The sequence below is a fragment of the Carcharodon carcharias genome, chromosome 1 (assembly GCF_017639515.1).
Source record: "Carcharodon carcharias isolate sCarCar2 chromosome 1, sCarCar2.pri, whole genome shotgun sequence".
Classification (NCBI taxonomy): Eukaryota; Metazoa; Chordata; class Chondrichthyes; order Lamniformes; family Lamnidae; genus Carcharodon; species Carcharodon carcharias.
Window position 1 is genome coordinate 57,066,011 of NC_054467.1, and position 26,819 is coordinate 57,092,829.

Sequence of the window (26,819 nt, forward strand, 5' to 3'; positions counted from 1 at the left end):
GCTTTATTCTCGCACCCCTATTTGAACAAGGTGTAACATTCGCAATTCTCCAGTCCCCTGGCACTACCCGTGTCCAAGGAAGACTGGAAGACTAGTGCCTCTGAAATTTCCACTTTCGTCTCCATCAGTATCGTCAGATGTATCTCATCTGTTCCTGGTGCCTTATCAATTTTAAGTAAAGATAGCCTTTCTAAAACCACCTCCTCAATTGTAAATTCTTCCAATGTACCAGTTACCTCCTTTCTTACCTCGGCCTGGCTAGCATCTTCTTCCTTCGTAATGATAGGCGCAAAGTAATCATTTACTACATCTGCTATTTCTCCTGCCTCCATGTAAGAACCCCCTCTTTTGTCCCTAATCGGCCCTACTCTTTATTTTGCCACCTTTTCATTATTTATATGCTTATAGAAGACTTTGGGATTCCCTTTTATGTTGCCAGTCTCACTTCATGATCTCTCCTGGCTTTTCTTATTAGTTTTTCATTTCCCTTCTGGTCCTTCTATATTCAGCCTGATTCTCCACAGTATTTCACAGAATCACAGGGTGCAGAAGAGGCCCTTCGGCCCATTGAGTCTGCACTGACTCTGACCTATCTACCTAATCCCATTTACCAGCACTGGCCTATGGCCTTGAATGTTATGACATGCCAAGTGCTCATCCAGGTACTTTTTAAAGGATGTGAGGCAACCCACCTCTACCACCCTCAAAGGCAGAGCATTCCAGACCGTCACCACCCTCTGGGTAAAAAAGTTTTTCCTCACATCCCCCCCTAAACCTCCTGCCCCTCACCTTGAACTTATGTCCCCTCATGACTGACCCTTCAACTAAGGGGAACAGCTGCTCCCTATCCACCCTGTCCATGCACTTCATAATCTCCTCTCTTTATAACTTAAATGTTTCATCCCAGGCAACATCCTGGTGAATCTCCTCTGCACCCCCTCCAGTGCAATCACATCCTTCCTATAATGTGGTGACCAGAACTGCACACAGTACTCCAGCTGTGGCCTCACCAAGGTTCTATACAACTCCAACATGACCTCCCTACTTTTGTAATCTATGCTCAATTGATAAAGGCAAGTGTCCCATATGCCCTTTTCACCACCCCAGTAACATGCCCCTCTGCCTTCAGAGATATATGGACACACCTGCCTACATCCCTTTGTTCCTCAGAACGTCCTAGTGTAATGCCATTCATTGAATACTTCCTTGTCAAATTACTCCTTCCAAAGTGTATCACCTCACAATTTTCAGGGTTAAATTCCATCTGCCACTTCTCTGCCCATTTGACCATCCCGTCTATATCTTCCTGTAGCCCAAGATATTCAACCTCACTGTTAACCATCCGGCCAATCTTTGTGTCATCCGCAAACTTACTAATCCTACCCCCCACATAGTCATCTATGTCGTTTATATAAATGACAAATAATAGGGGACCGAGCACAGATCCCTGTGGTACGCCACTGGACACTGGCTTCCAGTCACTAAAGCATCCTTCTGTCATCACCCTCTGTCTCCTACAAGTAGGCCAATTTTGAATCCACCTTATCAAATTACCCTGTATCCCATGTGCATTTGCCTTCTTTATAAGTATCCCATGTGGGACCTTGTCAAAGGCTTTGCTGAAATGCATATAAACTTCATCAAGTGCACTACCTTCATCTACACACCTGGTCACCTCCTCAAAAAATTCAATCAAATTTGTTAGGCATGACCTCCCTCTGACAAAGTCATGCTGACAATTCCTGATCAAGCCTTGCCTCTCCAAGTGGAGATAGATTCTCTCCTTCAGAATTTTCTCCAATAGTTTCCCTACCACTGATGTGTAATTCACTGGCTTATCTCTACAACCCTTCTTAAATAGCAGAACCACATTAGTTGTTCTCCAGTCCTCTGCACCTCCCCCGTGGCCAGAGAGGAATTAAAAATTTGGGTCAGAGCCCCTGCAATCTCCTCCCTTGCCTCCCTCACCAGTCGGGAACACAAATCATCTGACCTGGAGATTTGTTGACTTTTAAGCCAGCCAACACCTCCAATATCTTGTCACTCCCTATATTAATTTGCTCAAGAGCCTCGCAGTCTCTCTCCCTAAGCCTTCATCCTCATTCTCTTGGGTGAAGACGGATCCGAAGTATTCATTCAACACTCTAGCGATGTCATCTGGCTCCACCCATAGATTGCCCCCTTGGTCCCTTATGGGCCCTACTCTTTCCCTGGTCATCCTCTTCCCATTGATACACTTACAGAATAACTTGGGATTTTCCCTACTTTTACCAGCCAGAGCTTTCTCATATGCCCTCTTTGCTCTCCTAATTGCTTTATTAAGCTCTACCCTGCACTTTTTGTACTCCACTAATGCCTCCGCTGATTTGCTTCCCTCGTACCTGCTAAAAGCCTCTTTTCCTTCTCATCATAACCTGAATATTTCTGGCCATTCATGGTTCTTGGGGCTTGTTGCTCTTTCCTATCACCCTAGAGGGAACATGTTGAGCTTGTACCCTCCCCCATTTTCTTTTTGAACGCCACCCCCCCGGTTCCTCTGTAGATTTCCCCACAAGTAGCTGTTCCCAGTCTACCTTGGCCAGATCCTGCCTTATTTTACTAAAATCCACTCTCCCACAATCCAAAACATTTTTTGCAACTTGTCTATTTCTTTGTCCATAACAAACTTAAACTGTACCACCTTGTGGTTGCTATCACTAAAATGCTCACCCACCACCACCTCAGCCACCTGTCCGGCTTCATTCCCCAGAATTAGGTCCAGCACTGCACCCTCCCTTGTTGGACCCTCTACATATTGACCTAAAATGTTCTCCTGTACACATTTCAAGAAAGCCACTCCATCCAAGCTCTTAACACTATGTCCATCTCAATTAATGTTGGGAAAGTTGAAATCACCTAATGTAATTACCCTACTGTTATTGTTTTTACACACCTCCGCAAATTGTGCACATATTTGCTCCTCAATTTCCTGCTGACTATCTGGGGGTCTATAGTAAACATCTAACAATGTGGCTGCCCCTTTTTTTTATTCCTAAGCTCTGCCCACAAAGCTTCATTTGATGCCCGGCCAAGATGTCATCTCTCCTTACTGCAGTAACTGACTCTTTAACTAATAATGCAATGCCTCCTCCTCTTTTATCCCCTCCCCTGTCTCGCCTGAAGATTCTATATCCCGGATTGTTGGGCTGCCAATCCTGCCCCTCCCTCAATCATGTCTCAGTGATGGCTGCTATATCACAATTGCTACCTGACATCTGTCTTACATGTACTTCTTCCTTTTCATCTTCACCTCTATCTGTCTCATCAGCCAGGGCACTCTGGATTTATTTGTCCTACCTTTCTCCTTCAAGGGAATATACCTTGACATTGCCTGCAATACCTTTTCTTTGAAGGTGGCCCATTGTTTAGCCACCATCTTTTTTGCCAACATTTGATTCCACCTCACTTGATTTAATAAACGCATTCTCATCCCATCAAAGTTGGCTTTCCCCCAATTAATTCTCCTTACTCTGTATTGTTCCTTGTCTTTTTCCACGGCCAGCCAAAACGTTATGACGCAATGGTCCCCGTCCCATAAATACTCTCCCACTGTTATATGATCCACCTAGGCCAACTCATTCCCCAGAACCAGGTCCAACAATGCCTGCCTTCTCCTTGGATTGGAAACATACTGCTGTTGAAAATTATCTTGAACACATTCCAGAAACCCTTACCCCCGCACCCCCCCCCAATCCCTTTACACTATTCCTATCCTGTCTATATTTGGATAATTGAAGCACCCAATCTATGTAATAAGCAGTGTTGATATGCTCTGGGCACAGCTGAGGCAATGACATATTACAGCATCCTAGCTGTAGTGCTGAAGACCTGTGCACCAGAGGGTGTTTCTCCCTGAGGAAAGCATTTCTCGTATAGCCATGATACTGGCATCTAGCCACTGGCAGGATGGGAAAATTCCACTCAATAAATCATTAGGCTCTGGATTGTGCTCCAACGATTTGGATGTCCAAGAAACTTCATCAAAATTTGCATTTGCTTCATAATGATATGGCTTTAACTGTCTTGAGTAGGAGGTCTGAAACAGATGCTTTCAAAATCCAGGTCAGTGTCAAGTAAGGTTGTGTGATAGCCCCATACTATTTACAATGTACCTGACAGTGGCTATTTACCTCAAAGGTCAACTGCCCTCTGGTGTCAGTATAAAATACCATCAATTTGAAAAGCTCTATAATCTCAGTCGCCTCTGTTCCAAAACTAAATTGACCACCATAGATGTACATAATATACCATTTGCTGATGACTTCAGTATCATTGCCCACTCTGCACCAGATCTGCAGGCCATTCTTACACTTTTCAACCATGTGTTCTTTTAACTCAATAGAAGGGCTTCCTTTTTCAAGGATGGCTTTAAAAGCAATCCATTGTTTTCAGATAAGGTATGTTTGACACAAGTCTTTTTCCATGCAAGGTGTCTGAATTTGTATTGATAGGTTATGAGTGAAAGGATGAGACAATAGATTTCCTACACCTAGAAATCAAAATAATCTCAAAATAGACGCTTTTGCATAAGTGTTTGAAAAAGAGTGATGGCTGCTGTTCAATGTTTATGGAACTGAATGTGCAGTATTTATACTTCTTTGTGTTTGCTGAGTTATAATCTCGCTGGCTCATCAAGTTTGCATACAGTTAAAATTGGATTTATTCCAACCAAGAATTGGACTGTATTTATGAATGAAAATGTATTATTCAATGTTTAACTTGTATTCTTGGTTGTCTAGGGAAGGCTAGTAAAGGCCTTGCATTGACTCACCATTAGAATCCAAACAGAATACTTAAATTTTACCAAGTCAACAAGGCATGGATATTGAAGAGCGATAATGGTAAGCTGACACAAAATACACATAAGTGGCTTTTGAGGGGCCAGAAAAGGTGTTATTTGAGCTGAATGAAAGACAGAAATTTGGCACAATATCTGCCAATTAACATTAAACATAAATACATTGCGAAGAACAGTTGCTATGGATATTAACAGCTGATGTGAAGTAATTTCAAGCTCATCTTCTTCTCATAAATACCTGAATGTCATTTACAGATAGTACTTAGTTAATTAATTCATCACAACAAGCATTCCAGGTTTCATATCTGGCGGTCAAATAATTACATTTTGGCCCTAAAACAATCAAAATTAATCCAGGAATGACAGTGGAACCGGAAGGGACAGGTCAAAGCACATAGAATGAATTAGAGAAAATATTAAGTTGGCAGAGTAAAGGGAAATTGAATTTACAGCAGACAGGATAAAAATTAACGGAAAGGATGAAGAGTTCTATATGCCAAATCCATGATGGAGGGATAGAGACCTAGGAGTCTGAAGTGATTCCAACACTAATCATGTCCAACCAATACAGGGTAGCAACTGGTAAAATCAATAGAAAGTTGAACCACACAGTAAACAGTAGACCATAAACTAAAGTAAGCAAACTTGATGATGGTCTGGTCAGACCAAATCTTGACTACTGCATCTAGTTCTTGAAACCAAAAACAAGAGACACGTTCAAACAATCGAGGCACCAGCTGAGAAACGGACTGGAATCATGAGAAAAGACTGGAAAAACTTGGGCCATCAGTCTAGAACAGAGGGAGAAAATCTTTGCCGTATGAAGATTTTTAGACAAAGATTAAAAGCTAATGCAGAATGTTACATAAATTAAGCTGTGGGTGTAGAACAAGGGGAAACAGGTTCAAATTAATAAAAGGTAATTTTAGGACCAACAGTAGGAAATTCTTATTTACATAGTGATCAATAATGGAATAAGTTTTCAGATAGAGTAGTGGAGCCAAAAACCCTAGAATAATTTCAGGAAGAATTGGATACTACAATGGAAGTCACTCTAGATGAATGAATTAAGATGACCAAATTATCATTTTCATCAGTAATGATCTTGTGATCAAAGATTATATCTGAAACATTAACTGTTTTTCATTTTTTTGGATAACAATTAACCATTTTGTGTTTTCTTCGGCTGTAAGTATAAGCGTGTTCATCATACTTTGCCTCCACTATTTTATCTCTGTTTAAAAAATAATTGTATTTTCATACATAAGTCAAGCCTACAATGGTGTAACTGTTATTATTACCCTGGTATGCAAATAGTTTGCCTTGAACAACATCGTTAATTCCTTCGTAGCCCTGAAAATTTCAGATGTGGACACATATATCTGCTTTTTACCCCAAAAACAAATTACAACAACAAATTACTAAATAAATAATTAAATCAGATCCCCCCTCACTCTGCCCTCTGGAGACAATAACAGCTGTCTGATGATTAGGTTTTCTGGCTGGCACGTCATTGTGAAACCACTGAGTCCAGCCACTGTAGCAAGTTCCACAAATAACATTTCTCTTAGTGAACCTAAGACTTTTTCAAATTGAAATGCTACTGGTACTCTACTAATGAAATAAGAGAGATAATTAAGGGATACAGTTTTATCCTTCCAATGATTACTAAATCATGTGCACACTTTCAGAGAAAAAAAACATTGAAGAATTATATTTGGTGTATATCTGATTTATAGAGAAGTTATTACAGAAAAAGGAGACAAGTGAATTAAGTCATTGTGCTAAAATGATGCAAAGTTAAAATTATATCGAAATCAAACAAGTAATTAACATATGTACCTCTGCAGGATAAAAGACAATAGCACTCCGTCTAATGTAACTGAGTTACAGCCCCAGGTACAGCCTTATGAAGACCAGTCACTCTGAATTGACTGCAACTAATGGAATGGTCACTACTAACCGTAACTTGCAATGCCAAAAGTAGGAACAATCAAGTGGATTGTTCTATAGTTCATGCTAAATAACTGCATGCATGTGTTATCTTTTAGGTAACAATGGTCATATGTTTAACAACAGCTGCTTGTACTGTATAGAGCCTTTAATACAATAAAATAGCCCAAGACGTTTCACAGTGGTATTATAAAGGAAAACATGAAACCTAGATTTAGGTTTTGAGGAGTCTTTTAAAGGAGGAAAGTGAGATAGAGAGGGGAGAGGGATAGGGAGAGAATTCAATATCTTAGGGGCCAGGCAACTATGTATAGTCAACAAGTGTGCAGCGATTAAAAGCAGAGATGTACAGGAGGCCAAAATTAGAGGATCACAGATCTGTCAGCGGGATGTGGGCTAGAGGGGATTACAAAATTGGGGCGAGGTCATTAAGCGATTTGAAAACAAGGATGCTAATTTTAAAAATCATGGCTCTGCTTACCTGGGAGACAACATAGGTCAGTGAGCACAGGACAAACAGGACTTAATATGAGTTAGACATGAGCAGTATGGGGAATAGAATACAAAAGTAGGGAAGCTATGCTTCAGTTATACAGGGCATTGATAAGACCACATCTGGAGTATTGTATATAGTATTCGACTCTTTATTTACGGAAGAATTAAATACATTGGAAACAGTTCAAAGAAGGTTTACTAAACTAATGCCAGGATTGGGTGGATTGTCTTATGGAAAAAGGTTGAACAGGCTAGGCTTATTTCAGGAAGATATAATGATTTTCATAATGTTATTGTAGAGTAATAGTGGGGTGCCTGTGTTTGTGTCTGTGTGTTAATTGAATTAAAGGCAGCTGGTCTTTGTGTCTGTGTGTTAATTGAATTAAAGGCAGCTGGTCTGAAGGCTTTGATGTATAAGATAAGCTAGGTTTGAAATGTTAAGTAGGTAAACATGAGGGAAGCTTTAGAATGTAAGGTGCAAAGAGAATATTTGCATTTTAAATAAACCAGACCAGCTTATATTCAAAAAGAGTTTTTTTTTTGGGGGGGGGGGGGGGTGGCGGCAGTGGAGATATATCTCACCGAGCCAGGAGAAGTTAAGAAACTGTTTATTTTTCCCAAAAATTACTGGTAAAATTGGTACTTTGATGGGTTATTATTATTGCAGAGGTAAACCATGGGAATTTGCATTCAAAGGGGTGAATATGTGTAAAAGGAGAGAAGGCGGTGTACAAGAGAAGGCATTCTAAAATCTAACAAGTGTGAAAAGCCTCCAGCATCTAAGCCTCAAGCTGCTGTCTACAATGAACTGAAGTTAAGAAAACTTGAATTGGATTGTTCAGGGTATCATGTTTCTTTGCCTGGGTCTTTTGAAATCTATTGCCTTAACAAAAGTATAGCTGGGAGTTAGATTAACTAGGGGATTTAGAAGTTATCATAATAGTAATTTGTAGATCTACGTACGTGCTTAAAATCATTTCTTCTATTAATAAAGGTTTAATTTAGTCTTGTAAGAAACCTGTAAGACTCGGTGGTCTTATTACTACTGAATTCAAGGCACGCATCTCAAAATATATACAAATTGCAAAACAGTTGTGAGCAGTTGTTTCAAGTTTCCCTTTGGGATTTGAGCAGCTCAGCATTTACCATTGGCTCTACCATAACAGCTTGTATCTGCTGGAGTTTAGAAGCATAAGAGGTAACTTGACTGAAACACAAGATCCTGAGGGGTCTTGACAGGGTTAATGCGGAGTGGATATTTTCTGTTGTTGGAGAATCTAGTACTAAGGGCCACTGTTTAAAAATAAGGGGTTACCCCTTTAAGATAGAGATAAGGAGAAATTTTTCTCTTGGAGTCTTTGGAACTCTCTTCCTCAAAAGGCAGTGAAAGCAGAATCTTTGAATATCTTTAAGGCAGAAGTGGATAAATTTTTGATAAGCAAGAAGGTGAAAGATTATTGGGAGGAGGCAGGAATGTGGGAACAATGTTACAATCAGATCAGCCATGATCTTATTGAATGGCGGAGCAGACTTGAAGGGCTGAGAATCCTACTTTTGCTCCTAATTCGTATTTTACAGAGGGCTGAATGTGGTAGACCAACCAGGACCCTGTTGGAATAGTCAAGTCTAGAGGTAACAAAAGGTTTGGATGAGGGTTTCAAAGACAGATAAGCTGAGGAAGGGGCAAAATTGGGTGATGCTACAGAGGTCTTAGTGATGGAGTGGATGTGTGATTGGAAGCTTATCTAACGGTCAAATATGATACCAAGGTTGCAATCAGTCTGGTTCAGTCTCAGGCGTTATCAAGGAAAGGGATGAAGTTGGTGGCTAGGGAGTTGAGTTTGTGCTAGGGATCCGAAACACTAGGTTCAATATTTCATTATTCAGCTGGAGAAAGTTTCTGCTCATCCAGTTCTAGATGTTGGCAAAACAGGAGTAGAGATGGTGGCATTAAGATGACCTTAGGTAGGCCATGAGGCTGTTACGATCTCAGGAGAGAAACTAGAGAAGGATGCAAGTTCATGGCAGGAAGGAGCCTTAGAGGAAATTTGGCATGGTGGGGTAGGCAAAGGGAGTGACACAACAAAAGTAATTGATTGAGTTGTCTTGATCTTAGTGACAAAGAAATCCATGACCTCCTCACACTTGTTGGAGGAATCAGGGGAGAGGGGTTTAAGATGATTGTTTGCAGTAGAGAAAAGCCAGAGCAGTAGAGAAAAGAGTAGCCAAGGGTTATCTTTCGTAGCAGAGATGCAAAAAGTACAATAAGAATTAATAATATATTCATGGATTTTACTGTTAGACATAAAGACAAATGTAAATAAAATGATTAAAACCTCAATTAGATGATGTTTGGTTAAACAAAACTTTAAAAAGCAATAACAAATAAAAAGATTAAATACACTGATGATTTGTTGTCTTGTTTGTTATGTTGTTATTTGCAAGAGAACAATAAATATCAGATAAAAGTAGCTGAATCTATTCCCAATGCTGATCTCTTACTCTGAATTCACCTATCTCTTAATAGATCTATAAAGCTCACAAAGGATAAGTAGTACATGAAGGTTTATTGATGATATTTTTATGCCTTTACCTTAAGTCATGCAATGTTTACTGAGCTGTAAAAAAGCATCACTCGGCAACCAGGGAAGAAAACAATCAACTGGAATCAACTCACCTCAGTTGGTGGTTCCTGGTCATTTCTCCATGATGCATCTGAACCTTTATCTCTGTTAAAAAAAAATGAACACCACTATTAAAATAGTTGTGTGTGCCTAAAATGAACTCTTTATTCTAACTCATTATGTGATCTAGCCTAGAATTAAAGATGAGATTGTGGGGGGGGTGGCAGGGTGGGAGAAGAAAGCTTTACAGAGGGTGGTTAGCATGCAAATTTCTCTGCCATAAAAGATTACTGAATTAAGAGCCCACAAATTCTTTTAAAGGGAAATTAGACAATTGCTTGAAAAAAAAAAGGAACTGGTTCATAGGGTGACAAAAACAGATATAGTCTTAACATATCAAATGGCCTGGTTCTATGATGGGACTATCCATAATGAAACTCTTTCAAACTCAGAATTTTTAAGCACATTAATTGCTAATTAGATGCACAATAAATTATGTAGCATATTCAACTACAACACTGCTTTGAAGAAAAAGAACTTGCTTGCAACTATTATATCACTGATGTATTACCATACCAATGTGTGCTGACAGTCTAACCAAAAAATCCCAAAAACAAAAATAATTAATTAGTTCTGTTGAAGAGTCATGCGGACTCGAAACGTCAACTGTGCTCCACTCCACTGATGCTGCCAGACCTGCTGAGTTTTTCTAGGTATTTTTGTTTTGTTTTGGATTTCCAGCTTCCGCAGTTCTTTGCTTTTATTCCAAAAAATCCCAGTCATCTCTGCATTATTAAGTGAACTTTTAATCTAAATTTGTTCAATGGAACATAAGACAGAAGAACAATAATTTAAAGAACAAAGATTTACATAGATTACAAAGATTTTCCTGAGCAAATATTATACCATTCATAGAATCAGGGACCAAGTATTCTGCTGCACTGCAAATAGGCTCATGAAACTCTGTTTACTCTGTGGTGTGCTTCACAAAGCTAAGGAAAGAAAACAGCTATTATATGCAATAAAGGTGGCAATAATCAATCCGACTGCTTATTAATACTGCTTTCACTGTAGTTCCTTTCCATGTCAAACTAATTGTTTAATTAAATTCTAGAAGTTCAGAGGTGCCCTAGCAATATATGTGAACAATTTTTATTTCATTATAAATTTTGCATAGAATTTGTAGCACAGAAACAGAGCATTCAGCTCAACTGGTCTATGCTCCACTAGCTTCCTCTCACCCTACTTCATTAAAACATTTTAGCATATCCTTGGGTGCTTTTCTCCCTCATGTACTTACCTAGCTTCCTTTTAAATGCATTTATGCTCATTGCCTCGATTACTCCCAAGTTCCACATTCTCACTTCTCTCTGGATAAAGAAGTTTCTCCTGAATTCCTTAGTTGGATTTTTGAATCACCATCACTGGCACATTCTCCTTTGGTAATATCTCTACCAATCAGAGTACACATGCTAACCTATCAGCTCTCTCTTCACATACAGTATTACATTGTTGTTTCCCCCTTATATTGGCATTCTTGTAAGTGTCCTGATGAGTGCAAGGCGAAAAACTTCGATATGTCTCTTCTTTCAGCAATACTCAAAGGACTGAGTTTTTTGCCTGTTGGGCGGGCGAGCCCAACCCAATCTCCGGTGGGCAGGGAGTCGATCCCCACCGGAGAAGTGGGCCCCGCTGCCATTTTAAGTGGGTGGGCCAATTAAGGCCTGCCAATGTGTGATGTCCGGTGGGAAGCACTATGTGCTTCCTGTGCGGGTGGGGATTCCCCAAATGCGAGAGTGTGCTGTTTCGCGCATGCGCATGAAAGAGCACACATCTCCCTGAGACTAAGTGCTGCCTCAGGGAGATCGCTGAAAGGTTTTCAAACTTTAAAAATAGAAAAATAAAAAAAATCATTAACACATCCCCCTCATGTGACAATATCACACGAGATGGGACATGTTAATAAACTGCACAAAAACTTTAATAAGCTTTTTAAAAACTGACATGAAACCTCATCCCGCCGGTGGATGAGGTTTCATGTTTTTTCAGAAGCCCGCCAGGGCTCCTGGCCTGCCCACCAAACTTAAGCTGGACGGACAGGGCCTTTAATTGTTTTAATTATCCTGTCAATGGCCTCAATTGGCCATTGATAGGCCAGCGGGCGGACAGCTGATCGCGCTGTGCCCCCGTCTTCCTGAAGATTTAAACGGGGTGGGATGACATCGGGGATTCCCCCGACGTCATCCTGCATCATTTTCATGTCGGCAAGCGGGCCCCATCCCCTTGTTGCCGACGGAAAAATTCCACCCTAGATTTCTGAATTCCTCATTTTGGACTTCCCGCACAAGTGGAAACATTTTGTCTACATTTATCCTTCAAAACCCTTACATAATTTTCAAGGCCGCCCCCTCAGCCTCTCTTTTTTCTGTTCAATCTTCCTTGATAATTTTAACCTCGCAGTCCTTAGTTATTATTATAATAAAGAAAATTTAATATTAAAGTTTGCATTTTCAACCCTGGACAGTTTAATTTATCGAACAATAAGTACATTTAAGAACAGGAAAGATCCCAGGCCTTTTTGGTTGATTACAATCTTACCTTCACACTATATCTCTCAATTCATTCTTTGTCCAGAAATGTATCTCAGCATCCCTTTATCCCATCAGTTATCTTTCCAAATTTATTTGTTCTACATCCAATACCACTTACAAGTAGCAATTCCACCTATTTTTTGATCAGCTGGGTCTGGCACAGCAACATAAGTGTCTTCAAGCCACTTCAAACTCTGCTTTCCAATCATTCACTTTAACAATGGAATTCCTAAAGCTTGCAGAGACTAGCACCCTGGCAGCAGAATTGTAGAAACCAACAAAACAAACTGGGTCAATAATTCTGCTGCTGGAATATGCAGTGCAAACACATGAAGCCAGCACACTTTTGCCAGCCTTCAACCAAATGAGCACCAGTATAAAAGCAGCTTCATATGGCCAAGACCGCTCTTTTATTTTAACTCAAAGTGCTGGAAAAACTCAGCCGGTCTGACAGCATTCAGAAGAGGAGTCATATCAGACTCAAAGTATTAGATGTCTTTCTCTCTCCACAAATGTTGCCAGACCTGCTGCGTTTTTCTAGCACTTTGTTTTTATTTCAGATCTCCAGCATCTGCAGTATTTTTGCCTCTCCCATGATACACAGTGTCAGACATGGCTTAGTTGGCAGCACACTTGCCTGTAAGTCAGAAAGTTGTGGGTTGAAGTGCCAATACAGGACTTGAACATAAATATCAAGGTTGACATCAGAGTGCAGACCTGAGGGAATGCTGCACTGTCACAGAGGTGCTATCTTTTGGATGAGATGTTAAATCAAGGCCCTGTCTCTCCTCTCTGGTGGGTATTAAAAAAAAAAAGGTACCCATGGCAGTGTTAGGAAGTGCTGCATTTATTTGTACTGCAACATGGGAGAAGAGCACTTCCTGCACATGCACAGATGCAAAGGCAGTGTCAGATTATTTAAAGTCGGATAAAAATAAAAAACTGCAGATGCTGGAAATCCAAAACAAAAACAGAATTATCTGGAAAAACTCAGCAGGTCTGGCAGCATCGGCGGAGAAGAACGAAGTTGACATTTCGAGTCCTCATGACCCTTCAACAGAACTGAGTAAAATTAGGAGAGGGCTGAAATATAAGCTGGTTTAAGGTGGGGGGGTGGGGGGAGACTGGTGGTTGTAGGGACAAGCAAGCAGTGATAGGAGCAGATAATCGAAAGATGTCACAGACAAAAGAACAATGAGGTGTTGAAGGTGGTGATATTATCCAAGTGAATGTGCTAATTAAGAATGGATGGCAGGACACACAAGGTACAGCTCTAGTGGGGGGTGGGGTGAAATAAGACTAACAGGGCATAAAAGGTATAGATTTAAAAATAATGGAAATAGGTGGGAAAAGAAAAATCTATATAAATTATTGGAAAAAACAAAAGGGAGGGGGAAGAAACGGGAAGGGGATGGGGATGGAGGAGGGAGTTCAAGATTTAAAGTTGTTGAATGCAATATTCAGTCCGGAGGGCTGTAAAGTGCCTAGTCGGAAGATGAGGTGCTGTTCCTCCAGTTTGCATTAGGCTTCACTGGAACAATGCAGCAAGCCAAGGACAGACATGTGGGCAACAGAGCATGGTGGAGTGTTGAAATGGCAAACGACAGGGTGGATTGGGTCATCTTGAGGACAGACCGCAGGTGTTCTGCAAAGCGGTCGCCCAGTTTGTGTTTGGTCTCTCCAATGTAGAGGAGATTGCATTGGGAGCAACAAATGCAGTAGACTAAGTTGGGAGAAATGCAAGTGAAATGCTGCTTCACTTGAAAGGAGTGTTTGGGCCCTTGGACGGTGAGGAGAGAGGAAGCGAAGGGGCAGGTGTTGCATCTTTTGCATATGCATGGGGAGGTGCCATAGGTGGGGGTTGAGGAGTAGGGGGTGATGGAGGAGTGGACCAGGGTGTCCTGGAGGGAACGATCCCTATGGAATGCCACCGGGGAGGGGGTGAAGGGAAGATGTGTTTGGTGGTGGCATCATGCTGGAGTTGGCAGAAATGGTGCAGGATGATCCTTTGAATGCGGAAGCTGGTGGGGTTGATAACTGAGGACAAGGGGGACCCTATCATGTTTCTGGGAGGGAGGAGAAGGCGTGAGGGCAGATGCGCAGGAGATGGGCCGGACACGGTTGAGTGCCCTGTCAACCACCGTGGGTGGAAAACCTCGGTTAAGGAAGAAGAAGGACGTGTCAGAGGAACTGTTTTTGAACGTAGCGTCATCAGAACAGATGCGACGGAGGTGAAGGAACTGAGAGAACGGGATGGAGTCCTTACAGGAAGCGGGGTGTGAGGAGCTGTAGTCGAGGTAGCTGTGGGAGTCGGTAGGCTTGTAATGGATATTGGTGGACAGTCTAGCACCAGAAATTGGGACAGAGAGGTCAAGGAAGGGAAGGAAAGTGTCAGAGATGGACCATGTGAAAATGATGGAGGAGTGGAGATTGGAAGCAAAAATTAATAAACTTTTCCAGTTCCCAACGAGAGCATGAAGCAGCACCGAAGTAATCATCGATGTACCGGAGAAAGAGTTGTGGAAGGGGGCCGGAGTAGGACTGCAACAAGGAATGTTCCACATACCCCATAAAGAGACAGGCATAGCTGGGGCCCATGCGGGTACCCATAGCCACACCTTTTATTTGGAGGAAGTGAGAGGAATTAAAGGCGAAATTGTTCGGTGTGAGAACAAGTTCAGCCAGACTGAGGAGAGTAGTGGTGGATGGGGATTGTTCGGGCCTCTGTTCGAGGAAAAAGCTAAGGGCCCTCAGACCATCCTGGTGGGGGATGGAGGTGTAGAGGGACTGGACGTCCATGGTGAAGAGGAGGTGGTTGGGACCAGGGAACTGGAAATTGTTGATGTGACATAAGGCGTCAGAGGAATCACGGATGTAGGTGGGAAGGGACTGGGGAAGGGACTGGACAAGGGGAGAGAGAAGGGAGTCAAGATAACGAGAAATTAGTTCTGTGGGGCAGGAACAGGCTGACACGATCAGTCTGCCGGGACAGTCCTGTTTGTGGATTTTGGGTAGGAGGTAGAAGTGGACCGTCCGAGGTTAGGAGACTATCAGGTTGGAAGCTGTGGGAGGGAGATCTCCAAAGGAGATGAGGTCAGTGACAGTCCTGGAAACAATGGCTTGATGTTCAGTGGTGGGGTCATGGTCCAGGGAGAGATAGGAGGAAGTGTCTGCGAGTTGACGCTCAGCCTCTCTGAGGTAGAGGTCAGTGCGCCAGACAACAGCACCACCCTTGTCAGCGGGTTTGATGACAATGTTAGGCTTGGATCTGAGAGAACGGAGTGCAGTAAATTCAGAGAGAGACAGATTAGAATGGGTGAAACGAGCAGAGGAATTGAGATGACTAATGTCACGCCAACAGTTCTTAATGAAAAGATCAAGAGAAGATAAGAATCCAGAGAGAGGGGTCCATGTGGAGGGAGAATATTGGAGGTGGGTAAAAGGATCTGTTGAACGGGGAGAGGACGCCTGCCAAAAGAAGTGAGCACGGAGATGAAGGCGGTGGAAGAAGAGTTCAGCATCGTGCCGAGCTCGAAATTCATTGAGATAAGGGTGTAAGGGTATCAATGTTCAGCGTCGGAGAGGGGAAGGTCCTACTTCTCGCTGGACCATGACCCCACTACTGAACATTAAGCCATTGTTTCCAGGACTGTCACTGACCTCATCTCCTCTGGAGATCTGCCTCCCACAGCTTCACTTATCACCCCACCAGCCTCCGCATTCAAAGGATCATCCTCCACCATTTCCGCCAACTCCAGCATGATGCCACCACCAAACACATCTTCCCTTCACCCCCTCCCCGGCAGCATTCCATAGGGATATTTCCCTCCGGGACACCCTGGTCCACTCCTACATCACCCCCTACTCCTCAACCCCCACCTATGGCACCTCCCCATGCATACGCAAAAGATGCAACACCTGCCCCTTCGCTTCCTCTCTCCTCACCGTCCAAGGGCCCAAACACTCCTTTCAAGTGAAGCAGCATTTCACTTGCATTTCTCCCAACTTAGTCTACTGCATTCGTTGCTCCCAATGCAATCTCCTCTACATTGGAGAGACCAAACACAAACTGGGCGACCGCTTTGCAGAGCACCTGCAGTCTGTCCGCAAGATGACCCAATCCACCCTGTCGTTTGCCATTTCAACACTCCACCATGCTCTGCTGCCCATATGTCTGTCCTTGGCTTGCTGCATTGTTCCAGTGAAGCTCAACTCAAACTGGAGGAACAGCACCTCATCTTCCGACTAGGCACTTTACAGCCCTCCGGACTGAATATTGCATTCAACAACTTTAAATCTTGAACTCCCTCCTCCATCCCCACCCCCTTTCCGTTTCTTCCCCCTTCCTTTTGTTTTTTCCAATAATTATATAGATTTTTCTTTTCCCACCTATTTCCATTATTTTTAAATCTATACCTTTTATGCCCTGTTAGTCTTATTTCACCCCACCCCCACTAGAGCTGTACCTTGTGTGTCCTGCCATCCAATCTTAATTAGCACATTCTTTTAGATAATATTACCACCTTCAACACCTCTTTGTTCTTTTGTCTGTGACATCTTTTGATTATTTGCTCCTATCACTGCTTGCTTATCCCTACAACCACACCCCCCCCATTCTCTTCCCCCACATCCCCCCCCCCCCCCCAAACTTAAACCAGCTCATATTTCACCCGTCTCCTAATTTTACTCAGTTCTCTTGAAGGGTCATGAGGACTTGAAACTTGTTCTTCTCCGCCGATGCTGCCAGACCTGCTGAGTTTTTCCAGGTAATTCTGTTTTTGTTTAAAGTAGGAGATGCTTTTAAGTCTAGTGCTGCTTTCTGTCACTGAATTATGCATTTTTTTTGCAAGCTGATGCCTTATAACTGTCTCCTTGACAACAAATCAAAAAAAATTACAACTACTCAAAGAGCAACTATTTTAAATCAGCTTCTTGTAATGGCAAAAATCGTTCCTTCCCAATTAGCTTGGGTGATGACCAGTCTCACTATTTGTTCTTAACTGTAGAGTTTCATCATTGGTAAAAAAAAATCAATTAAAAAAAATATTTTGTATAAAATATTTAGGGAAAAAAGATCACCACCCAATGTGGGGCTTGAAACCATGACCCTGGGATTGAACGCCCTATTATCTACCATCATGTCATGAGACTGGAGGCTAACACCGTCTACCAACTGAACCAACTGGGCTGCTTGGGGGTTCCCTGCACAACTTGTTCCAATAAATCAAAAGAAAAAAATAATTTAGTGATTGAAGTTCAGTACTAAACTGGCCTTCCTGTAGCCTAGCATAGGAACAAAACGGCACCCACCCACCACCTTGGTGGGAGAATGTGCGCATGAGAGAATGAGGATGAAGGTATCGAACTCAGGGAGAGAGACAGCGAGGTTCTTAAGCAAATTGATATAGGGATATATAAAGTTCTGTCGAAGGGTCACGAGGATTCGAAACGTCAACTCTTTTCTTCTCCGCCGATGCTGCCAGACCTGCTGAGTTTTTCCAGGTAATTCTGTTTTTGTTTTGGATTTCCAGCATCCGCAGTTTTTTTGTTTTTATCTAGGGAGTATATAGGTATTGGAGGTGTTGGCAGACTTAAAAGTGGACAAAACTCCAGATTCAGATGATTTGTGTCACAGACTGCTGAGGGAGGTGAGGGAGGCAAGAGAGGAGATCGCAGGGGCTCTGACCCAAATTTTTAATTCCTCTCTGGCCATGGGGGAGCTGCCAGAGGACTGGAGAACAGCTAATGTGGTTCCCTTATTTAAGAAGGGTTGTAGAAATAAGCCAGGGAACTACAGGCCAGTGAGTCTCACGTCAGTGGTAGGGAAACTATTGGAGAAAATTCTGAAGGAGGGAATCTATCTCTACCAAGGTTTGATCAGGGATAGTCAACATGGCTTTGTCAGAGGGAGGTCAAGCCTAACAAATTTGATTGAATTTTTTGAGGAGGTGATCAGGTGTGTAGAAGAGGGTAGTGCTTAATATGGATGTACTTAATATGGATTTCAGCAAAGCCTTTGACAAGGTCTCACATGGGAGACTTATAAAGAAGGCAAATGCACATGGGATATAGGGTAATTTGATAAGGTGGATTCAAAATTGGCTTAGTTGCAGGAGACAGAGGGTGATGACAGAAGGATGCTTTGGTGACTGGAAGCCAATGTCCAGTGGCATACCACAGGGGTCTATGCTCAGTCCCCTATTATTTGTCATTTATATAAACGCCATAGATGACTATGTGGGAGGTAGGATTAGTAAGTTTGCGGATGACACAAAGATTGGCCGGGTGGTTAACAGTGAGGTCGAGTGTCTTGGGCTACAGGAAGGTATAGACGGGATGGTCAAATGGGCAGATAAGTGGCAGATGGAATTTAACCCTGAAAAGTGTGAGGTGATACACTATAGGAGGAGTAATTTGACAAGGAAGTATTCAATGAATGGCATTACACTAGGACATTCTGAGGAACAAAGGGACCTAGGCATGTGTGTCCATATATCTCTGAAGGCAGAGGGGCATGTTAGTGGGATGGTGAAAAAGGCATATGGGACACTTGCCTTTATCAATTGAGCATAGATTACAAAAGTAGGGAGGTCATGTTGGAGTTGTATAGAACCTTGGTGAGGCCACATCTGGAGCAGTGTGTGCAATTCTGGTCGCCACATTATTGGAAGGGTTAGGTGATTGCACTGGAGTGGGTGCAGAGGAGATTCACCAGGATGCTGCCTGGGATGAAACATTTAAGTTATGAAGAAAGATTGGATAGACTTGGGTTGTTTTTGTTGGAGCAGGGAAGACAGGGGCGACCTGATCCAGGTGTACAAGATTATGAGGTGCATGGACAGGGTGGATAGGGAGCAGCTGTTCCCCTTAGTTGAAGGGTCAGTCATGAGGGGACACAAGTTCAAGGTGAGGGGCAGGAGGTTTAGGGGGGATGTGAGGAAAAACTTTTTTACCCAGAGGGTGGTGACGGTCTGGAATGCACTGCCTAGGAGGCTGGTGCAGGCGGGTTGCCTAACACCCTTTAAAAAGAACCTGGATGAGCACTTGGCACATCATAACATTCAAGGCTATGGGCCAAGTGCTGGTAAATGGGATTAGGTAGGTAGGTCAGGTGTCTCTCACGTGTCGGTGCAGACTCGATGGGCCGAAGGGCCTCTTCTGCACTGTGAGATTCTGTGATTCTAAGTGCTGGCAGCCACAGTGCACATGTACAACTGCTCCCGATGCCTTTCTGTTCTGTGGCAGGAGTTAGTGATTTTGGAGAGTTACAGGGGAGCTGCTGACCAATGTTCAACCCTCAATCAGCATCACAAAAATAATCACATTGCTGCTTGTGGGTAGGTATATGCAAATTGCCTGCTGCATTTCTGACATTAGAACAGTGGCTAAATTTCAAAAGTAATTAATTGAGTGGAAAGCACCTCGAGACATCCGGTGGTCATGTCTGTCCTTTTTCTTATCTTTTTCAAGGGCAACAGTAACCTTCACTGCAGGGGGTCAAGGCTTTCCAAGTATTTCACCCCTAAGACTACTTCATATAAAGCACACAAGTAAAATCAGTCCAACCCCCCTTCCTCTGGGTGCTGGTACAAAGCCATTGGTTTTGATTAATAGTTTTATAAATATCCCAGTCAAAAATATGAGTGAGGGCACAGTCTGTGTTAGTTCATTAACAATTAAGTATGCCTATCCTGAGAGGAAATCAATATTAAGCTTTAATCCAAAGTATTCATGTGCCATTTCAAAAGTTTTGTATACAATTTTAAAGTTTGTTACACCAAGGATTATAATTGCTTTAACTTTTCTAAACCATCTCGTCTGGTGCCACAATCCCCTTAAGATTCCACCGTCTTTCAAACAAGCCAAGTAGTAGCTTTCTGGATGTCTTCTCAAACAATTATATTACACCAACCAGTTTACAAAAATAACATAGCAGTTAGTAAGGTTTTGCTGTTTTAAAACTATTAGTTATTTAGATTCGATATCAGGAGGAAGATATCCAGAATTTACAAAAGTAAATCTATCTTCCTTATCTCAATAGCAGAACTTTAGGCCATTTTTGTGGATCTACATTTCTCTTCTCAGGATAAGGGAGCTGGACTCAACACTGTAATCCTGGAGTTAGCTCAAAGATGCCATTGGACTCATTCCCCAGGGCAATGCCTTGACCAATCAGGGTCAAGCTGCCTAACTTAAATTTCAAACAATGCTTGACAGTTAACTGTCAGTCACCATCAATAGTGCATTCTCCATGACAATGCCACTTGCTAACCAACCAGCACTCTCTTCACATACAGTATAAATTGTTGTTTTCCCCCATGCATTGGCATTGTGTGTATGGTCCTGATAAGTACAAGATGAAAAGCTTAAACATGTCTCTTTTTTCAGCAATACTCAAGCTCTGTCCTACCAAATGACTATTTGGAATTAAATACTTACAACACCAATACCAGCAAAAAAGGTGGCTTATGCTCTTTCCTTCCTCAGGTTTTTCAATCAGCAATTTTTCTGTATCACGTGACCTATGGCTGGAAGGGATTTTACCAGCTATTTAATTTAGAAGTTGTCAAATTAATACTTATATTTTAAGGCTTTACAAGTTCAAATTATATTATACCGGGCAGAACATAAGCTGCTAGTTTGCAATGTCAGGGACCTCCCAGAGCAGAACTGCATGATTCAGCTTTAAAATGTCATCCACTAGCAGGCAAAATAGTTGGGGACAGGTAGAAATAATTGACAAAACCACATATAGTTCGTGCATAGTGCAGCATCATGGATCATTCATTCCTCTCCCCTTGTAGTCACAAATCTTTCTGGGCAGTCTATTTTAATACTATTTATCATCTGCTGCTCATTATATGATGACTCTACAAACACCAGTTCTTTTCATTGCATGCTTCAGTCTGTTGTATTCCTGTGTGTTGGATGGCTAGCCTTAGGTTTCAAAAATCACTACCTTAGGCTCAGTCAGGAACCCAAGATACAACAACATCTTTCCATCTTCACTGATAGAAATGAAAAGGATCAAACAAAATATTGACTACCTTTTCCTTTTTGATTCACCTATTCCAGGGTATAATTTCAGATGAAGAGACGAGGATGTTATAATAATTTCTTGGCTTTTCCAAGTGCAGTTTACAAAACTTAAAGTTCCTATTTCTTTTAATTAAAACATTTTTGAATACATTTACTGGAAATATTCTTTCATATGCTATGCCTTGCTCCAACTCCTGTAGTATTAGCAACGCCTTGTCTTACCCATATATTCAACTACATCCCACCAAATGCAATCAGATTCCACTCTAGTTTTAAACTTCAAATTCAAGATTTTATGCAGTTATAAGAAACTAAAGGAGAAGCAAAAAAGGCCATCAGTCAGTGAAATTAGGCAAGAGATGCAAAAGAGAGTAGAAATAATTAAGGAAACCAATGATGATAAAATACAGATTTATATCAAATTACTGTGAAGAGAAAATAAGGAAACAAAAGGTAATTTGAATGCCTGAGTCAAATTAAAGCTATAAGTGGGTACCAGACAGAAGGGCACACTGGCACCCAATAATTTTGTAGAACGGGGAACATGAATGATTATTTCACAGATATCAGACTTCAAACACTCAGTGCTCTGAAGCCATACACAGCATGACTGATTGAATATTATAACTGCATTTTGCTACTGCTTTCACCCTCAATAATTTGGCGATATCCCAATGAAATAATGTATTTTGAAAGATATTTGACTGTTAAGACAGTCACAGTTTTATAATGAAATGGGTGGGACGCTGTGAATTGACGTTTGTATTAACATTCATAAAATTCAATACTTCTGCAGAAAGACTGATGAATTATTCACTTTTCCAAGAAGGCTTTTCTAGGTTTTAAATGAAATGAATGCTCCATTAGTGACAAAGATATGAAGAATGGATTTTAACTACTTTCAAAGCTCTCTCCACAATTAATTTTTAGATCCTTAACATCAGTGCAATCTGTCAAGGTCATGCATGTTTGTTCTGGTTTAGCAGTCAGATTCCCCTGATTAACTCTAAATTATGAACTGAGTACAAGTCAGTTCTCCATATACTGCACAATCCCTTCAGATTTTCAAACTAGATAGATATTTAGGGCTTTCAATGCACTGGCTAGAACATTTTCTTCCCCCTATTTGTCCGAGTTGAGCAATTTTTTTATTCTTTCATGGGAAGTGGGCATCACTGGCTAGGCCGGTATTTATGGCCCATCTCTAGTTGCCCTTGAAGTGGTGGTGGTGAGCTGCCTTTTTGAGACGCTGCAGTCCTTGTGGCGTAGGTACTCCCACAGTGCTGTTAGGAGGGAAGTTCCAGGATTTTGCCCCAGCAACAAGTGAAGGAATGGTGATATATTTCCAACTCAGGATGGTGAGTGACTTGGAGGGGAACTTCCAGGTGGTGGTGCTCCTATCTATCTGCTGCCATTGCCCGTCTAGATGGTACTGCTCATGCGTTTGCAAGGTGCTGTCTAAGGTGAACTTCTGCAGTGCGTCTTGTAGGTGGTACACACTGCTGCGACTGTGCATCAGTGGTGGAGGGAGGGAATGTTTGTCAAAGGGGTGCCAATCAAGTGGGCTTTGTCCCAGATGGTGTTGAGCTTCTTGAGTGTTGTGGGAGCTGCACTCATCCAAGCAAGTGAAGAGTATTCCATCACACTCCTGACTTGTGCCTCGTAGATGATTTTGGGGAGTCAGGAGACTACTTACTCGTCAGGACTCCTAGCTTCTGACCGGTTCTTGTAGCAACAGCATTCATATGGCTAGTCCAGTTCAGTTTCTAGTTAATGGTAACCCCCCCAAGATGTTGATAGTGGGGGATTCAGTGATGGTCATGCCATTGAACATCAAAGGGTGATGGTTAAATTCTCTCTTGTTGGAGATAGTCATGGCCTGGCACTTGTGTGACACAAATGCTACTTGCCACTTGTCAGCCCAAGCCTGGATATTGTCCAGGTCTTGCTGGATTTGGACATGGATCCGATCTCATGGCAACATTAAAATCAACCATCAACCATCCAATATTTCTGATATACTTCTATCATGATTGACATTTTGGAAATAACTCATACAGAAGTGGGGGGTGTGTAGTCTGTATGGGATTAGTATATAAACAAGCTCTGCCTTGATCCCTCCTCAGGCTAGTGGAATAAAGTCAGACAAAGTAATTGGTGGCAGTAGGTGGCAGAAAGGGCAGTGAAGCAGCCAAATCAAAACCGACAGAGTTGCAAATAGCCACTGTCCGAGAAACTGCAGCATTATTTGACAGAGTCAAATTAGGTCAGAAAGCTTATGCGTAAAGAACTATGCAAGAAAAATTTACACAAAGTCTAAAGCTAAAAGAAGTACAGTATTTAATTTACAAAGTAAGCTTCTGAAGTGGATAATATTTAATTTCATGCCTCTTAGCACAGTGTGAGACTTGCATCTATTCTAGCAACACAGAAACAAATACTTGTTGAACAGCTGAGAAGTCAATGAATGAAGATGGTTACAAATTTGATGCACTGTCTAGTTTCCAGAAGAAAACTGAAAGATCCACTATGTAAAATTATTGATGAATCAGATGATAAAAATATATCGTTCATTAAAAGCAAATGCAATCCAAAACCAACGTATTTAGCAACAGCTGAGATACAATATGCATAAATTACACATGCATCTGTGATGCTTTATCAAAAGCTAATACCTAACCTAAACGCAGCTAGCTCAACATTGAACATAACGTCAATGCTTTAACTTTTGTCAATGCTATTTGTGTTAGATTTCAATGTTATTTAAAATAGGCAATTAGAATTTCTGAACTTTTGAGCGTAATCTTACACAACCTTTCTACCCTTGGTGTCTGACTTAATCTTTGCTAATGTTGACACAAGGAAATTACTTATTTTCACTTATGTTACATTGCAATTATATGTTAATGGGCAGAGGGAGTGACTATGAAATTATTATAGAGGGGTTAAAAACAATTCAGTGGAGAGCTAAATTTGCATCTTATAAAATGGACCAATATATACCATTGTGTTGTAAATAAGTCCTCCCGGCACTGATAGTGCCAAGCTTTTAATACTGGACCATAATTTGCTGTCAGAATAACAAATAACAGTGATACCATCAGCCTCATTATGTGCAAATGGTACAACAACTTCAATCAAGGAACAGATGCACAGTTACATGCAAATATCCAAACGTTACCCCCACCCCCCCCCCGACCCCGTGTTGTGCTGCTCTGCCATTCGTTTTGAGAAAACGGCATCTTGCAGTCTTTGATGAGGAATGAGTGCTCTCTTACCTTCTATACACATGCACACACAAACTCTTTGTTTAAATTACTGAGAAAAGCTTAAATAAATTTTACCTGAGTAAAGATTTCGAAATTTGTGCTCTACCTTTTATTCAAATAATTCTGAAAAAACGTTTGAGCAGAAATTGTTAACCTATTTGTTATTGACTGAATGATACCAAAACAACCTAGGAAATTGGCTATATAGTTTGTACTCAAAGGCTGTGCAATCGAAATCTCAGAATCATTGCTCTCAGCAAAAATATCAAGTCTGAGTTCAGTGTTAATGAATTGGAGTCTGTGCAGGCACCCACTTAGATTCAGCAATAGCAGTGTTCTCTTTAGTAGTCTGGCTACCAGCTTCTTTACAGAGTGCAAATCTCCCACTGCCCATATGTTAGCAGAACCCAGGAATGCAACAATAAAATCCCATTATGATGTGGACCAGATCTCTGTCAGAAACATGTGTATTCCTTCAACTTCCCTGAAGGTGGACTGAGTTAACACCAGGTGAGGCATCATTAGGCTCAGTTCGCAAGCTTACTTCATGGTAGATAAACATTGAGCATGATGTATTCTTCAAAAAGTCAACATAGTTTCTGTTCTTTCGAAAAGAAGTCACACATATGCCAGCCTACTTTAGAGAACTTAATGTTAAGGTGAAAAGAACAATCGCTCTCTAACAACTAGGGCAAAATTTGCTTGTTCCTCAGGATTTCTGCTGACTCAGTTGACTTCTGATGCCTGTGCAGAATTTTAAAAAGATGCTCTTCAAACACTAGCAGAGGTTAAAAGAAATGTAAATCAAAACCAAGGTACTGAATGACCAAGTATTACAAACCCATTGTGCCGGTATTTGAAAATTTAGACAATCCGGTACTGGAAACGCCTCTTTGTTTGCCAACTCAGCATGAGGCTTTCTAGAACAGCTGATCGCTTTTATTCAAGTTTTTGTTTAAAACAGATTTTGAAGTGACTCATTTTGTTTCATGGCAAAAATAGCTACAAAATCTTGAACTGTGATGATGCCCAGATTGTTCGGAGAGGTGGCAGCCATCAAGTTAAAAACTTTGACATAAGACATTAAAGGATAAAAAGTGGCAATTCAACGGATAGATCCAATCATGTTATTTCAAACTGTATGGTTTTTGTATCTTAACTTTGAACAATAGAAACTGCAGTTACTGGGAGCTAACAAAATGTAGAAACACTAATTTATGGGAACCCAGGGGTCATATATTCTCATTATAATAAAACTTGCTGTTATTATGTGGCAATCAGCTGCAACACCCATATCGAAAAGGAGTGTCAAAATACCTCATGAAGGCAATGAAATATCCTCCAATATAGATGGGGAAGGCTGAAGCTATTGTCTTTGGTCTCCACTACACAAACATTTCATTAACCACTGAATCAATCTTTCTCCCCAGCAGCTATCAGAAGTTGAACCATACTGTTTTGCACTTATTACTCACCTTGGTGAGTTCTGACCACATACCCATGCCAACATGAAGCCTGCCCGCTTCCACCTCCGCAACACTACCTGACTCCATCCTGCCTTAACTCATCTGCTGACAAAACCTTCATTGATGCCTTTCTCACCTTTAGGCTTGACTATTCCAACATACATTCTTGGCCAGTCTCCCATCTTCCACTATTCCTAAATTTGAGGTCATCCAAAGTTCTGCTGCCTCGATCCTAACTCACACCAAACCCCATTCACACATCACCCGTGCTTGCTGACCTACACTGGCTCCAGGTTAAGCAACTCCTCGATTTTCAAAATTGTCATCCTTGTTTCTAAACCCCTCCATGTCCTCACTCTTCCCAATCTCTGCAAACTCCTCCAGCCATAACAGTCTCCAGGGATCTCTGCACTTCTTTAATTCTGGCCTCTTGCACATCCCTGACTTTAATCACTGCAGCACTGGCAGTCATGTCTCCAGCTGCAAGGCCCTAAAGCGCTGGAATTCTCACCCTAGACCTTTCCATGCCTCTTGGATTCCATCCT

At 41.6% G+C, this 26,819-nt stretch overlaps 1 protein-coding gene and 1 long non-coding RNA gene across 3 annotated transcripts in view; one reads left to right on the forward strand and one right to left on the reverse strand.

The window, feature by feature from the left end:
* Nucleotides 1-26,819, reverse strand: part of naf1 (nuclear assembly factor 1 homolog (S. cerevisiae)) — a 292,709-nt gene that overhangs the window by 60,902 nt on the left and 204,988 nt on the right. For both annotated transcript variants that reach the window (XR_005942629.1, XM_041184276.1), the window contains exon 7: nucleotides 9,963-10,014. Coding sequence is in view for 1 of the 2 variants with exons in the window: in XM_041184276.1 (XP_041040210.1) it covers nucleotides 9,963-10,014 (52 nt within the window). In the remaining variant the exon portion in view is untranslated. The remainder of the gene's footprint in view (nucleotides 1-9,962; nucleotides 10,015-26,819) is intronic.
* The window catches only part of LOC121276223, a 70,018-nt gene that overhangs the window by 29,867 nt on the left and 13,332 nt on the right, over nucleotides 1-26,819 (forward strand). The window contains exon 2 of the long non-coding RNA XR_005942634.1: nucleotides 4,779-4,880. This is a non-coding gene — a long non-coding RNA (uncharacterized LOC121276223). The remainder of the gene's footprint in view (nucleotides 1-4,778; nucleotides 4,881-26,819) is intronic.